The 16,714-nt window shown below is 42.6% G+C and overlaps 1 protein-coding gene across 1 annotated transcript in view; it reads right to left on the bottom strand.

Moving 5' to 3' along the window:
• Nucleotides 1–1,000: 1,000 nt before the first annotated feature.
• The window catches only part of plcg2 (phospholipase C, gamma 2), a 226,957-nt gene continuing 211,243 nt past the window's right edge, over nt 1,001–16,714 (bottom strand). Inside the window, exons 29-32 of the mRNA XM_038806353.1 lie at nt 13,624–13,797; nt 10,934–11,022; nt 8,409–8,632; nt 1,001–5,771 (exon numbers count right to left, since the gene is read on the bottom strand). Of these exons, the coding sequence (XP_038662281.1) occupies nt 5,720–5,771; nt 8,409–8,632; nt 10,934–11,022; nt 13,624–13,797 (539 nt within the window). The 3' untranslated portion in view covers nt 1,001–5,719. The remainder of the gene's footprint in view (nt 5,772–8,408; nt 8,633–10,933; nt 11,023–13,623; nt 13,798–16,714) is intronic.

Genomic DNA, 16,714 nt, shown 5'->3' on the forward strand with positions numbered 1-16,714 from the left:
GAAGTAATGGGAGCTGAGGATACGTAGACTGAGGACCTGAAGCTTAAGTGGGAGGAGGAGCTCGGGGGGGGGGGGGGGGGGGGGGGGGTGGGGGGTGGTGCTGGAGGATGTTATTTGGGCAGAAGCCCTGAGCAGAGTAAACACGAGCGCAACATGCGCCAGGCTCAACCTGATCTTGTTTAAGGTCGTGCACCAGGCCCACATGACGGTGGCCCGGATGAGCAGATTTTTCGGGCTGGAGGACAAGTGTGCTAGATGCACCGGAGGGCTGGCTAACCATGTAAACATGTTCTGGTCGTGCCCTAAACTCAGGGGGTATTGGCAGGGATTTGCAGATGTCATGCCCCGGGTATTGAAAACTGGGGTGGTAATGAGCCGGAGGTGGCAATCTTTGGGGTTTCTGAGGACCAGGGAGTCCAGGAAGAGAGAGAGGCCGACGTCCTGGCCTTTCCTACCCTAGTAGCCCGGCGACGAATACTATTAGCATGGAGGGATTCAAAGCCACCGAGGGTGAGGTATGGCTATTGGACATGGCGAGCTTTCTTGGCCTAGAGAAAGTCAAGTTCGCCTTGAGAGGTTCGCCCGAAGGTGGCAGCCATTTATTGACTCCTTCGCAGAGGAGTAAGCGTCAGCAGGGGGGGGGGGGGGGGAATGGTAGAGTAGAGTAGGGGGATATTGAGGCAGGTCCGTGTGTGAACCAACACGTTTGCACTATGTTTATTTTGTAATTTGTGTCTTGACTTTTTTTTCGTACTGTACAATGTCACTTTTTCTATATGCCTAAAATACCTCAATAAAATAGTTTGTTAAAAAAAAAGTGAGGTGTCAATGAATGACAGCAGGTGGATGGGAAATGATGGTTGGGGAGTGCTTAAGGATCCAAGGGCGTGGAGTGCCTAAATTAATCTGCAACTACCATCTCAAATTAATATTTGCAACTGTTATCAGTGTAGCAACAAAAGTGTAGAATGTTTCATAAACATTAAAATGGACACACGACTATATGAATGTTTCTTTATTTGCATGTTAAATAATTAACAAAAAGCAAAATTCACAAAATGTTTAGAACTGTAAGTTTCCTTTTAGATTGTATTCATTTCACTTGAGAAGATAACTTAAAACTACCTAACTTGCCCTGCATTGCTGCAAAGTAGACCCAGTGAATCAATTCTGCCCAGAAATAACATCAAGGATTTGTGTCTTCCATGATTTTCAGAACCATTTTAGCATCATTTGACTATCCCCATAATATTCAAATGCATTATCCAGTTTTAGAAAACCAACCACACTTGCAAAATTAAAATATAACAGTTAACTATTACAGAAAATAATTCAAACAGATTTATCACCTGCTTAAACAAAAAGTGCCTTTCTCTCGACCTACTCATTCTGTAAAAAGAGGGTGACAGAAAGGCCTACCCTAAATGTAACTTAAAATACTATAAAAATTTACATCAATTGAAGTTACAGGAGACAACAAATAATAGTCAAAAAGTAGAATATGAAGAACAATATAAATACAGTTATTTGCCAATTTCCTTTGAGTAGTTCAAAGGCATTCTATTTTAAACTCCGATCTGCATTCCTAGGTGTTCATTTAGAACTAAATGCTTTCAGTGGCAGCTAATATATTTCAACAGCATTCTTAAAATGAATCATGTTTAATAGATTTCAATGAAAAACTGGGCAGTGAGGGAAAATAACACCAATGCATTTATACTGAAAGACAGGACACACTGTAAATGAGCTCGAGAACAATGTTTGTAAAGAGAAATGACAGGTTTGTGCAGTTTCTGGTGCATATACTTCGTTTCAGGCTGATTGACCTACTGTGTGCTTCCAACTTTTGTCGTTCCCTTTCAGGTTTCCAGAATTGTAGTTTTTATTTTGTCATGCACTAATATGGATTCTTATGCAACAGTATGCTTGCTCCCTCAACAATTTACGGTGCAAGTTGTTTTTTTCTACTCCATAGAATATCTCCCTGAACACACTGCATTTAGCTAGCACTTTGCATAATATGGGTCATTGCCTCACCCATTCAACTTGAATAATAGTTGCTAAAATCATATTTCAATAAACAGGGTCTCAATATTAATTATGCTCACTCAAATTGGAGATGAAAACGGAACAAGGTTTTTTCACATTAATCTCTGCAGAGAATGGCACCGCGGCACAGTGGTTAGCACTGCTGCCTCACAGCGCCAGGGACCCGGGTTCAATTCCGGCCTCGGGTGACTGTGTGGAGTTTCTTTCCCCCTGTGTCTGTGTGGGTTTCCTCTGCGTGTTTCGGTTTCCTCCCACAGCCCAAAGATGTTCAGGTTAGATAAATTGTCCCTTAGTGTCCAAAAGATTAAATGGGGTTACGGGGATTGCTTGGGGATGTGGGCCTCGGTAGGAGGGTCAGTGCAGACTCGATGGGCCCAATGGCCTCCTGCACTGTAGGGATTCTATGAAAGGCCCTGCATTTTGAAAATTCGGACCCTAAGGTGAAAATTCATCCATTTTCATTCAGCCCTATTAATAAAATCAGCAAATTGGGTGTGATTCTTATCTGAATAAACATTACATTAGAGGTCAGCGGCATTAGCTTGAGGAATTAAAAATAGTGACATTTAACAATTGTGGCATTTGCCAACCAAATTTCTTCAGGACAATGCTCAAGAAAATACTTCGGAAAAATACATAATGCATTGTCTGTTTTATGTTTAACATTTGACTTCTGTATTTCTAAGAAATTAAATCGCAGTCTTTTGACACATTTTAGGAAACTGTAAGCTTTGCACTCCTGACATTAAATTTAGCTTAAAACAAAAACATTAAGCAGTGTCTCCCACATCAACTTGGCATACAATATATGTCAGTATTGAACAGCCCTTGAATTTCACATTATACATCTCAAACTGTCATCCTTAAAATGGCACTTTTTAACAAATGTGAAAAAATTTTAAAATCCGTAAGAGTAACTAGCTAAATGGCTTCTATAATTTTGCAAACGTGTAAGAGTTCTACGTATAATTTCCACTACTTTGGATTTCATTGCAATAATTTGGATTTCAAGTGGTCAAAAAAATACATTCCCAAAAATGACACAGCACATTTATACATAAAATATACATAGGACAAATAACTTAAAAAGCATGTTGTTTATAATGAAAACAATGCCACAGATATATATTGTGGGGAAAAATGTCACTTGCACTGTAAAAGCTTTTTAGAAGGATGCATGTCTGATTATGCTATATATAGAGACGGTAGCAATTTGTCACCGACTGTGATTTAGATTTTTAGCTGGAAAATCATTTCCCTTTTTATGGCTGGAGATCCAATTGAAGCTCCAAAATCCACTTTTCTTAAATACTTGCACTGCAGATTTCCCCTGGTCATCTAGCACAAATACTAGTTACCGTGTGTAAATGGTGGTGGCATTGTCAAATCACAAAGCAAGCGTCACATTAGTTTGATGTATTCTGACCTATCATATGTTACCGGGGGATACAGAAGAGTGCATTTTGGATCTGAAACTACTGGAAAACAAGCAATGCAATTAACTGCAGCAGGATTATTCTTTCTTTCGATTCCAAGGTGGCAGGACTAATTTTGAAATAGGCTTCTGATAATAATGATAGGCTTTTTAGAGAAAAAATATTGTAACATTCATCAAGAAATGCATCACAAACTCACTGTCCATATTAAGTTAACAGAAAACATTTTAGAATTAAGCAAAGGAAGGATATACCTGCACTTAATATTTTGAAGTTGAATATTTTGAAGTTGAATAAATTAACTATAAGTCTAGATAGTGAATAGTCTACGTGTCTTGTTCCATCAGAGGTCAACTGCGCAATATTAAGAAACGGACAATTTGAAATGCATTTATACTGGGGAGTAATATTGCTCTTGGGGGAGATTTGGAGCTTGGAGCTTTGCAAGACAGTTCAAATTAAGCAAATAGAAAAAAATGTTATTTTTATGGTGCTTGTCTCTTTAAGGAGAGCACAGTAGAGTAAAGGTCACCTGGCCTGGGTGACCAATTAGGACTCAGAGTGGGGAAATCACCCAAGGCATTTAAGGGAAACACAGCAGAGTAAGGTTCACCTTGCCTGGGTGATCTTTACTCTGCTGTGTCGCCCTTAAAGGGACAATCATCACACTTTTAGAAAATAATTCCTTGTAAAAGGAAAAAATAAATCGTGATTCAGCTATAAACGAATGGAGCTATAAACTAATATTTACATGGAGGCTTGTAAATACAAAAATGCAGTTGGCTTTCTGGACTCTTTACCGGAAACATTGAACCTTTTAATATGGCTGATGTATGGTGTTTTGGTTTTCCACCTCAGTCCTATGATGCTATTTGTTCAATAAAGAATTAATCACTATGGCTTGTCATGCACTAATTGGCAATAACTGAGATGCTGCGCATAACTTTGAAGATAAATTATATCTTACAGGACCATTGTCTGTTTCCTAAAGCGATGAAATGATCTGAGTTTTTAGTATATTGCAGTGTTGGAGGGATGTACTGCAATTTAACTGTACTGTTATCATACTAATTTTGCCCATTTTCCCATCCATCTGGACCTAAATTTGAAACTTCAATAACGTTTCACTGAATAAAAGCAAGGTTTTAGCAGTCGCTAGGATTGCTAATTCTCCGGGTTTATACTGTACATTCCTTTTTTAAAACTAGAAAGCTTTTTAAAAACAATATTTTTATTCTCCTTTTTCACATTTTCTCAAAATTCCATCAGAAAGCTTGTAACGTGTAAAACAAGATACCAATGGTCATTCTTTATCGGCATCGTTCGATGGCATCGATTATTAAGGCTTTCGATTAGAAAAAAAATTAAGATTATAAGACGTCAGAGCAGAAGTAGGCCCATCGATTCTGTTCCGCCATTCAATGAGATCATGGCTGATCTGATATAATTCTCAACTCCACTTTTGTGCCTTATTCCCATAACCCTTACTAATTAAAAATGTAAGACCAGAAAAGATTTTGATTATCAAGCAACATCTAAATTCGTGCTATATCCCTCCCCCCACTTCCAGTTTTTGAATTGGTAAAAGAGACCGAACAGTAAAAGTAACACATTTTCAATTTTGTGTGAACCTGCTACACGATGCACAATCTATGAAGTTCGTCTACATTCTTGACACCTATTTGGATCTCAGTTTATTTAGTTTTGCTTTAATACTTAAACCTCTTGAGTAATCAGCAATAACTTTGATGTCTTGGGCCCTGTCTTCTCACTTATTGTTTCCAGAGTTCGAATTTGATAAATGAAGTCAGCTTCACAGAAGAACAACATTGATCTGACAGAACAAAGGCCATTTCATAAGGGGATAGAACTGCACTCCATTTGATTCTGCAGTTATACTGAAGCCAGTGAGTTTTTTTCTTAACATTGCATGTAAAATGTTTTAATTGCAGGACGGATTTCTTTAAAAGGCATTGGTGTCAATAGGCCATTAAATCAGGAGAGAAAAAGAAACAGCTTTATGAGAGTGGAACAGTAGTCAACGTTTTTTACTGTTTTTCGTGATCCCACTTACCTGACAGAATAATAACTAAGTATAGTGCATTAAATTTACTGACTATATAGTTCTGTTATTAACAATTGATTTCAAAATATGCTGATCCCTAAGCCATCCTTTTTAATATGCATTGACATTCATGCTGGCATCATGGATGGGTGGCAAAGACAGTCTTCTTTCATGAATAGAATTTGGGGCTGTTAACAACTCTCTTTTCTTTCTCTTTACCTCTGGAAAAGGAAAACGGCAGAAAATATCTTTGTTAGTTATTCAATTTAGGCGTCGGCAACTCATTACCGTAAACATCCAGCAAAGAATCAAACATAAAGTTATTTCAAAATTGTCACAATCTCTACACCAAAGATGACAATGGTGTTCTTCGTTTCGGTCTAAAGGGTCGAGGAAACGTTGGCCTAGTTCTCCTTAGAGCAGAGAAGGTTAAAGGGATATTTCATAGAGGTGTTCAAAATTATGAGCCATTCTGCAAGCGGGGGTCGGGAGGTATTGTTTCCACGGGCAAGACAGGTCGCTAACCTGAGGAAGCAGATTTAAAATAATTGGCAAAGAAGTAAGTGGGGAGATTTGGAGAAATTTATTATGGGCCACAATTTTTTGTATGGTGGGGGGTTGCCATCCCTGCCATTATAGGCTGAAATGATTGACTGCCAGAGAGACTTCTGCCCCTCACTCAGGAGGAAATCCCACTTAACAGAGCTGTCGGCCAATCTGACTGTCGGGCAACTCAGTGGTCCCTGCAGCGACAGCACTGCATGTGGCCAGAAAAGGAACTGCCTGAGCCTAAGTGCCGGAGCCGCGGGTCAAGGTAGCTATAAGGGGCGGGGAGGGTGGCGATCGCCTGGGGGGGGGGGGGGGGGGGGTCGCAACGGAGGTCCGGAGGTCACTGGGTCTTAGGAGGAGGGCTCACTCGCTCAGAAGGGGATCAGATGGAGGTGATGCCCACCGCCCCCATCTTCCCGCCTGGGATCTAACTTTGATTCTTTCTGGTCTTCCCCACTTAAGAGCCTCAACTGCTTTGAAATCGCTGTGTGGTCAGGTTGGGCAAGAATGCGGAGGGAATCCCGTCGTTGTGATTTTACACTCACCCTGCCTAAAAACCCACCAGTAGGGCAGTGTAAAATTCAGACCATGATCTGGAATGCATTGCCTGAAAGAGTAGTGGATGGAGATTCAATAAGAACTTTTGAAAGGGAAATGGATCTCTATTTAAAATGGGGGGGACGGGGGGGACGCAGGGCTATGAAGAAAGTGAAGGAGTATGTGATAAATTGGTAACTCTTTCAGAAAGCTGGCACCAGCATGTTGGGTCGAAGGAGTCCCTATTCCATTTAATTCGATCTGATTTGAATGATGGATGTTATTCCACCACAAAACCGTGTGCTGTGCATGGATGCAATGAAATCCTATTATAGCAATATAGATTATGTTAATAACTTATATGGAACAAGTTTAGGTTGATGAAAGATTGATGAGAAAAGTGTATTTCGCATTGTTGATCTCCCCATTCAGAACGCCTAAAGACTTTTCATTTGAGAGCATGATTACACAATTTGACAGGTCAGATTGACCAGACATGCACAACCTACCAGAAACCTTTGCCTTAATATATTTGCACATAAATGAAAATAGTGGCATTGAGAGGCTTAGTACATAGATGCCTATATTTTCCTCCATATGTTAGTTTTACCAAAGTGCAGGGATTACAATTAATTTGATTAAAAATCTAGTATCTCTATGATCAACATACAGGGCAACATATTAAGATGACATCTGATGAGGTAGTAAATGCAGAATACATGTAGATAAAGCCAGCAGCGTACATCATAGAAAATGCATCATTGTGCACTCATATCTATATACTTGGGCAGCACGGTGGTGCAGTGGGTTAGCCCTGCTGCCTCACGGTGCCGAGGTTCCAGGTTCGATCCCGGCTCTGGGTCACTGTCCGTGTGGAGTTTGCACATTCACCCCGTGTTTGTGTGGGTTTCACCCCCACAACCCAAAGATGTGCAAGGTAGGTGGAGTGAACACGCTAAATTGCCCCTTAATTGGAAAAAAATGAATTGGATACACTGAATTTATGAAAAAAACTATCTATATACAAATTTATGGTCGGGGTCAATAGCATGGAACTCCTTAGCAAAAAGCAATGTGGGATTCTTACACCGCACAGACTGCAGTGGTTCATGTTCTGATTTTTAAAAAAAGGTAACTTAACAATTCTGACTATTTGGGTGCCTGATCAGCAGAACGTGTTGAACATGTGGCAACCGTGGCAATGTTATAGACATGCTTCAAGGCAATAAAGTAGGGTGGCAAACAGAATCATCGCAAGAGATTAAGGCTGATGTATATTGGCTCACCCTGGCCAGTAGAAAGAGGATGGTGAGTGTGGGGGGAGGTATACATTATCAGAGCAGGTGCCCAGAGGTGGCAGTGGGCCATGTTATTTCTGTGGGGCACTTTTTTCTTTCCTCTGGGCATTTCAAAAAAGAATTTCAAACATCTTTTATCTTGGCTTCTTCAGTACTGATCAGAGCATACAAGGCCCCAGTTCCGACTCAAATTGACACTCGAGGCCCTGGGACATTAAAGGGGGCCGGCTTCCTGAAGGAGGCAGACACATTGGGCGCCCAATGTCCATTTGAAAATGGTGCCCACTGCATCGCTGAGGCTAACGGGGCGGGTGGGCTACCAAACTCATTTTGCGGCCAATTGCAGTTTCGTGAACACAGTGCACAGCAAGTTTGAATCGCCCGCAAAACCTTTTGACCCCTGTGAGAGATTTACTATCACCCTTTCATTGGTTTCTCAGAAATTCTGAAGGATTATAATTTTCATACACTTGCCTCCTCTTTGGAACTTCTGGCAGCTGATCCCTCTGGACTCCACTCCTTCCAGTCTGCATTGGGGATGAATCGTATAGCATTGGTTCAAATTGTCGCTGACGGGGTGCACTGCTATTATATAACCCATCTACAGTCCGTTGTCTAATTGGGGCAGTATCGTATAATCCTTCAACTGGCCGTTGCCGTAGTTGCTGACGCGAGGAGTAAAGTTCTTCTTCACCTTCCTGTCATGGTCAAGTAAAATGTGTTCAATGGCAATGAGTTCAATCCAGCTGAGAGTCATACGGTCATTTTTCAAGTATGTGGTTATGGAAAGGCAGAATAAGATAAATTGCCCGAACGCTAATTCTGCATCATATGTTTTTTTTTACGTGGATCATTTCCTAAGAGTGTCATTTCATTACACAAAAAAAACGATCTCCGTTTTACAATCTCCTGGCCGATCAGGATAGATCGGTTGCTAAATTAATAACACTGCAACAAAGTTTCTGGTGCTAAATCTGTAGTGTTGGTTTTCCTCAACAGATAATGTAGAAAACTAATGTAGACAAATAATAAACCTTTTAAAGTTTTTATTGACATTCTGGAATATGAAATATGACCCGTTGAAATTTCAGTTCCTACTTGCATTCTACGACTGTAATGAATTTAGTGATCTATTTCTTATATTGATTTACTCCTCTCCGGCTTGGACTATCAAGTATTTCACAGGCATACTAGTGGCCATCAGGGATTTCTTATTGAACCCTGAATGTATATGTTATTATGGGAGACACTTTTTCCAAAAAAATGGCAGTGTTACCTCAGTGGGGTGATCCAGATCACAATCTGTAGGCACTGAAAATTTTTCTTTCCCTTTGTGAAAAACGCCATACCTGAGGCACAAAGCGTCTGATTTGCCCGCCCTATGGGGTCATCTGAGCACTTCAACAGAGGGAAGCTGCATTTGTACAACTCCACAGCAGTTCACAGTCAAACCAGGACGATGGCAGCCAAGAAGCCAACTTCATGATTCACTGAGGGGGCCCATACAAGAATATTAGATGCTGTGGAGGAGAGAAGGGCAACTATCTACCCTCAGGCTGGCAGGAGACCCTCCAGCAAGGTCATGAATCCCGTCTGGGAGACGGTGCCAGTATTGGTCAGTGCCAGCAGCTTGTCCAAGAGGACAGGGGTGTAGTGTCAAAAGAAGATCAATGATCTACCACGAGCAGCGAGGGTAAGTTCTCCCGGTCTTCTGTTTGCGCTACACCCTTCCATCACCCTTAGAACCCACGTGCTGCCACCTCGCCGTTTGCCAGCATCTGAGCTCCCAGCATCATCCTCAAACCACCCCGGCCCTCTTCATCAGAACCCCTTCCTGCTTAGGCGCAATGTCCACACATGGCAGTTGTCATCAGCCTCTGATCCACCAGGCGACCAAAGCGCAGTATCCCTTTTTGTGTCCCTGCAGGAGTAGATAGCCCACTACCGCTGAGAAAAAGAGAGACCAGTGGTCTGGCAGGGGCGGGGGGGGGGGGGGGGGGGGGGGGAGAGGGATACCCGACCTGAGGACCCTGACTCCATTCGAGGAGTGGGATATGGAGATCACAGGGGAGAAGCAGGAGTGGGCCTGCACTGAGAGCGAGGTTGGCCTGTGAGGGAAAAGTGAGGAGCCACTGCACCTTCATCCAGGTGCCCAATTTCAATGTTGTCCAATCCCTTGACTAAGCCATGAAGTAAAACCATGTCCCTTGCCTTGCAGGAATATCAACCGAAAAGCCTAGCCAGCAGTGCCCCACCGCCCAGCCTCGAAAGCAGATCTAAAGCGATTCTCCAAAAAGAAGAAAATGTGGTATGAGCAAAAACTTTTCACACAAGTGGCTCGGGTCTGGAATGTACTGCCAGGAAGTGTGGTGATGGCAGGTTCAATCGTGGCACTAGATGATTATTTAAATGAAAACAATGTGGAGGGCACGAGGAAAAGGCAGGGGAATGGCACTAAGTCATGATACTCGTTTGGAGGGCTGATTCTGACACGATGGGCCAAAAGGCTTCCTTCTGTGCTGGAATACTTCCATGGCTCCAAAAGTACTTTGTTGATTTTAAAATGCCTTCAGATGTGTTGAGGCCATGAACGGTGCTATATAAATGCAATGTCTCTTTTTTTTTTTCCCTTTCGGGTTTGGATGACCTTGAACATACAAAAATGTATTCATGTTCTCAATGATAAATGTTTTGGGGCGGCACTGTGGCGCAGTGGTTAGCACTGCTGCCTCATGGCGCTGAGGACACGGCCCCAGGTCACTGTCCACGGGTTTGCACGTTCTCCCGTGTCTGTATGGGTTTCACCCCCACAACCCAAAGATGTGCAGGTTAGGTGGATTGGCCACACTAAATTGCCCCTGAATTGGAAAAGAAATAATAGGGCACTCTAAATTTATTTTTAAAAATAATAAGAAATGTTTCAAGCACCAGCCTGAAAATTAACATTCATTAAGGCTTAATCAAACAATCTGAGTTATTAAAAATAGACATTTTTTTACCCCCAATTGGTTCACTTCACACTGGACAAGAAGAGCTGCTAATTCTATATCTTCATTGTAACCATTTTTAAGAGGAACCGATCGATATCCTAGAGAGAAGAAGGAAATAAGCATTTACTGAATTATCAAACTCCTGAACATTAGACTACTAAAATGTTAATGACACTGACAAACGGACGTTAGAGGTAAGTTAGACAGCCGGTTCGTGATGCAGAGCAATGCCAGCAGCAGGGGTTCAATTCCTGTACCGGCTGAAGTTATTCATGAAGGCTCCGCCTTCTCAACCTTGCCCCTTGCCTGAGGTGTGGTGACCCTCAGGTTAAATCACCACCAGTCAGCTCTCGCTCAAAGGGGAAAGCAGCCTATGGTCATCTGGGACTATGGCAACACTATGTTTACCTTTAGAGCTCCATAGTAACTAATTCCAGTGTTAGTGTGCAGAATAGAAACTAAAGGCCACTTCATTTCATATTCAAAAATACTAATCATTTTTTCACAAAACCTGAGAAAGGGAAGGTTTTCGGAATTTGAAATAGAACTCTTTTAGCTTTCCTTTTATTAATTCATGCAATGTGGGCATCACTGACAGGTCCAGCATTTATTGCCCATTCCTAATTGCTCTGAGGAACTTGGTGAACTGTCTTCTTGTACCACTGCAGTCTGTAGCTGCCTTCAAAAATTAATTATTTTGCATTTTTATGCTGAAGTAACACAACACACATATCTTTCCAGAGATAACCATGGGAGGAAAAGGCCAGCTGATTATGCGTAATCCTGCTGACTGCCTCGACAATCTCTCATATTTTTGAGATGTTAATACATGCAGACATACAATTCCTACTCACAGCTGCAAAAAAGCTACATGTTTTGAATCATAGGAGACACTGGATGTCTACGGAAACTGGACTTGGTGTTGAACAGAAATGCAGAGAGGCAGCAACATTGTAACTATGTGAATACCTGGTTCTAGGTGTGCTTTGACATTAGAATACATGAAGCATGATTTTGTGGCAACTGACAGTGATGAGACCTTAAGTAAATTTATTACTAGAGTATTAATTTGATGAATATGTACAATAAAGATAAATTGTCATTTTAACGACGAAACTAATATGATATCCCCCTTCCTTTCCTGTGTTATAAACAATAGAAAATTTGTATTTAGCCATAAAATTATTTTGTAGCTCGTTTCATATTGATGGAAGCTGTTGCTCACCTAGTTGACTTATGTCCATTATACAGGTATCAATGATGAGCATATCTATATTTCCTCAGGATCAAATTGAAATACTGCAAACATTCATTCACATGTAAATGACTAAAAGCCATATCTTTTAATTAGCAAATGTAATTTTGTTCATTAGAAAATTTAGAGCATTAATGGATACACTGTTGATTAATGTATACACACAGCTGTATACACTGTACATGAACTGTAATTAAACAGAAACCTATCTGCTGCAAATATAACAAGGGATACATCACTGAAACATCAAATGATTGCCCTGTAACCCTTGAGACATCTCAGTGATTGTTGTTCTAATGACTTGACTCCTGACAAATATGTAATTTCAAAAATCAATTCTCTAAGTTCATTATAAAAGTCAGCAATACCACACCAAGCACAAAATGCAAGAATGACTGGAGGGTATGTTGAAATAAGAGCGATTAAGCCATTAATGGCTTAAATCTGCATACTTTAAAAATGTAAGCATCAAAGCAACCAGGCTCGGCAAGCTGCCTGCACCTCTGAGGTAAGTGCCTTTTTTTTGAGAATCATCGCTGTTATACAAAAAACTGAGAATGTGTGGGGAAGCCTGCAATTCCCCTTGATGGTCTGCCCATGCCTGCATTCCTGGCAGCAGGAGGCAGGTGGGTACCTGAGATGTATCCAGTGGCGGGACCATCCACTTTTCCCATATGTGAGGTCGCAGTCACCAAGGGGACTGAGCTAGAGGACAAATTCTCAAGGCATCAATACCGGCAGTAAATTCTTAGTGATAACTTGGTATATTTATAGGTCCTGTTCTCTTCATTAAAACATAGAATTAACAACCATCTGGATAAAAATCATGATTGCTGGAGCATGCAGAGGAAACTCTTTGACTTAGAATTTACAGTGCAGAAGGAGGCCATTCGGCCCATCGAGTCTGCACCAGCTCTTTTGAAAGAGCACCCTACCCAAGCCCACACCTCCACTCTATCCCCATCACCCAGTAACCCGACCCAACACTAAAGGCAATTTTGGACACTAAGGGCAATTTAGCCTGGCCAATCCACCTAACCTGCACATCTTTGGATTGTGGGAGGAAACCGGAGCACCCGGAGGAAACCCATGCACACACGGGGAGAATGTGCAGACTTCGCAGAGACAGTGAACCAAGCCGTGAATCGAACCTGGGACCCTGGAGCTGTGAAGCAATTGTGCTAACCACCATGCAACCGTGCTGCCCTAACTTGTCTATTAGAAACTAAGTACACATTCTCTGAGCTTTTGTTTGCTCCCTGGGTCAACTCAGTAAGATATTTCACATTAACTTCATTGCAGTGCTAATGTAAGCCTACTTGTGACATAATAAAGATAATTATTATTATCTCTCATTGTCCTGGGCTGTTTCTGGTTAAACTCTGGTTACACTGCTGAATGTACAAGGCTCGTTTCCAATGAGTCTTTAATCTGGAAAACTAACCCGTTTTAATTCCTTTGATGGGAAAAGTGGCATGAGCTAAAAAGTTAGGATCACTGAACATGTCCTCTTCATACACGACAAACCGGAGAAAAGCTAAAGATGGATCTTGAATGACAAATTCTTCACTAGCATCTTCCACACCTCCTGACCAAACTGGATTAAGGCCATTGTCATCTGGAATGTAAAGAAGAATATGGTTTAAATCACTCAGACACTTACTTCAAGATATTATTCCTGGCTCATTTTATACAGCATATTAATTTTCAGATTTTGGCTTTTTAGGAGCATTTAAACATAGCGTAAATAATATGTAATAACAAACAATGCTTTAATGAAGAAATATCTTTGCTATCAACCAGGTTAATCCCCAGCCTTTTTTAAGATGTGGAGATGCCGCCGTTGGACTGGGGTGAGCACAGTAAGAAGTCTTACAACATCAGGTTAAAGTCCAACATGTTTGTTTCAAACACTAGCTTTTGGAGCACTGCTCCTTCCTCAGGTGAATGAAGAGGTATGTTCCAGAAACATATATATAGACAAAATCAAAGATGCCAGACAATGCTTAGAATGCAAGCATTTACAGGTAATTAAATCTTTACAGGTGCAGAGAGAGGGGTAACCCCAGGTTAAAGAGGTGTGAATTGTGTCAAGCCAGGACAGTTGGTAGGATTTCGCAAGCCCAGGCCAGATGGTGGGGGATGAATGTAATGCGACATGAATCCCAGGTCCCGGTTGAGGCTGCACTCATGTGTGCGGAACTTGGCTATAAGTTTTTGCTCAGCGATTCTGCGTTGTCGCGCGTACTGAAGGCCACCTTGGAGAATGCTTACCCGGAGATCAGAGGTTGAATGCTCTTGACTGCTGAAGTGTTCCCCGACAGGAAGGGAACATTCCTGCCTGGTGATTGTCGCTACATCGAGGGCATCTTGAAACCCATCATACAAGGTACGCCCAGCTTCTGTCGCGACACAACCGACTTCCTACAGAAACTCAGCACCCATGGACCAGTTGAACCAGGAACATTCCTCGACACAATGGACGTCTCGGCACTCTACACCAGCATCCCCCATGACGACGGCATTGCTGCAACGGCCTCAGTTCTCAACACCGACAACTGCCAATCTCCAGACGCAATTCTGCAACTCATCCGTTTCATTCTGGATCACAACGTCTTCACCTTCGACAACAAGTTCTTCATCCAGACGCACGGAACAGCCATGGGGACCAAATTTGCACCTCAATATGCCAACATCTTCATGCACAAGTTTGAACAAGACCTCCTCACCACACAGGACATTCAACCGACGTTATACACCAGATACATAGATGACATTTTTTTCCTTTAGACCCACGGCGAAGAATCACTGAAATGACTACACGATGACATCAATAAGGTCCACCCACCATCAGACTCACCATGGACTACTCTCCAAAATCAGTTGCACTCTTGGACACAATCATCTCCATCAAGGACGGTCACCTCAGCACTTCGCTTTACCCCAAGCCCACGGATAACCTCACGATGCTCCACTTCTCCAGCTTCCACCCCAAACACGTTAAAGAAGCCATCCCCTATGGATAAGCCCTCAGACGAGGAGGAGCGTAACAGACATCTACAGACGCTGAAAGATGCCCTTGTACGAATGGTATCTGGCGCTCGACTCATCGATCAACAGTTCCAACACACCACAGCAAAAAACGGCACCGACCTCCTCAGAAGACAAACACGGGACACAACCGACAGAGTACCCTTTGTCATCCAATACTTTCCCGGAGCGGAGAAACTACGACATCTTCTTCGCAGCCTTCAACACATCAGCGATGAAGATGAACATCTTGCCAAGGTCATCCCCACACTCCCACTACTTGCCTTCAAACCACCGTTTAACCTCAAACAAACCATTGTTTGCAGCAAACTACCCAGCCTTCAGAACAGCGACCACGACACCACACAACCCTGCCATGGCAATCTCTGCAAGATGTGCCAGATCATCGATATGGATACCACCATTACACGTGAGAACACCACCCACCAGGTACGTGGTACATACTCCTGCGACTCGGCCAATGTTGTCTCCCTCATACTCTGCAGGAAAGGATGTCCCAAAGCGTGGTACATTGGCGAGACCATGCAGATGCTGCGACAACGAATGAACGGACATCGCGCGACAATCACCAGGCAGGAATGTTCTAAGCATTGTCTGGCATCTTTGATTTTGTCTATATATGTGTTTCTGCAACATACCTCTTCATTCACCTGAGGAAGGAGCAGTGCTCCGAAAGCTAGTGTTTGAAACAAACCTGTTGGACTTCAACCTGGTGTTGTGAGCCTTTTTTTAAAGTTCAGAATTTGTGCTGTTGCGATCTTTACATTCATTTGTGTTTGCTATTTGAATACACACATAGAAGGTGTCTGTTGCCCTTGTCCTTCTAGATGGCAGAGGTCACCTTTGGAAGGTGCTGTCAAAGTGAGCCCTGGCAAGTTGCTGCAGTGCATCTTGCAGATGATACCCGTGGCTGCCACTGTGCATCGGTGGTGGAGGGAGTGAATGCTTGTGGTTGATGGGGTGCCAATCAAGTGATCTGCTTTGTCATGGATTGTGCCAAGCCTCTTGAGTGTTATTGGAGCTACATGTATGCAGGCAAGTGGAGGGGTCAGGAGGGATATTACTCACTGTAGGATCCCTAGCCTCTGGCTTCACAGAATCACAGAAAAATACAGTGCAGAAGAGGCCCTTTGGCCCATCGAGTCTGCCCCGGCACTTGAAAAACACCTGACCTACCTACCTAATCCCATTTGCCAGCACTTGACCCATTGCCTTGAATGTCATGACGTGCCAAGTGCTTACCCAGGTACTTTTTAAAGGATGTGGAGCGAACCTGCCTGTACCCCCCTCCCAGGCAGTGCGTTCCTGACCTGCTCTTGTAGTCACACTATTTATTTGTCTAGTTTAGTTTCTGGTTGGTGGCAACCCTCAAGATATTAATGTGGGGGGGGGGGGGGGGGGGGGGGGGGGGGTTCAGTGTCGGTAATGCCATTTCCACATTTACAGTCTTTTTTTATTTGTTACAGTAGCCACACTACAAGGAA

The sequence above is a fragment of the Scyliorhinus canicula genome, chromosome 9, assembly GCF_902713615.1.
Source record: "Scyliorhinus canicula chromosome 9, sScyCan1.1, whole genome shotgun sequence".
Lineage (NCBI taxonomy): Eukaryota > Metazoa > Chordata > Chondrichthyes > Carcharhiniformes > Scyliorhinidae > Scyliorhinus > Scyliorhinus canicula.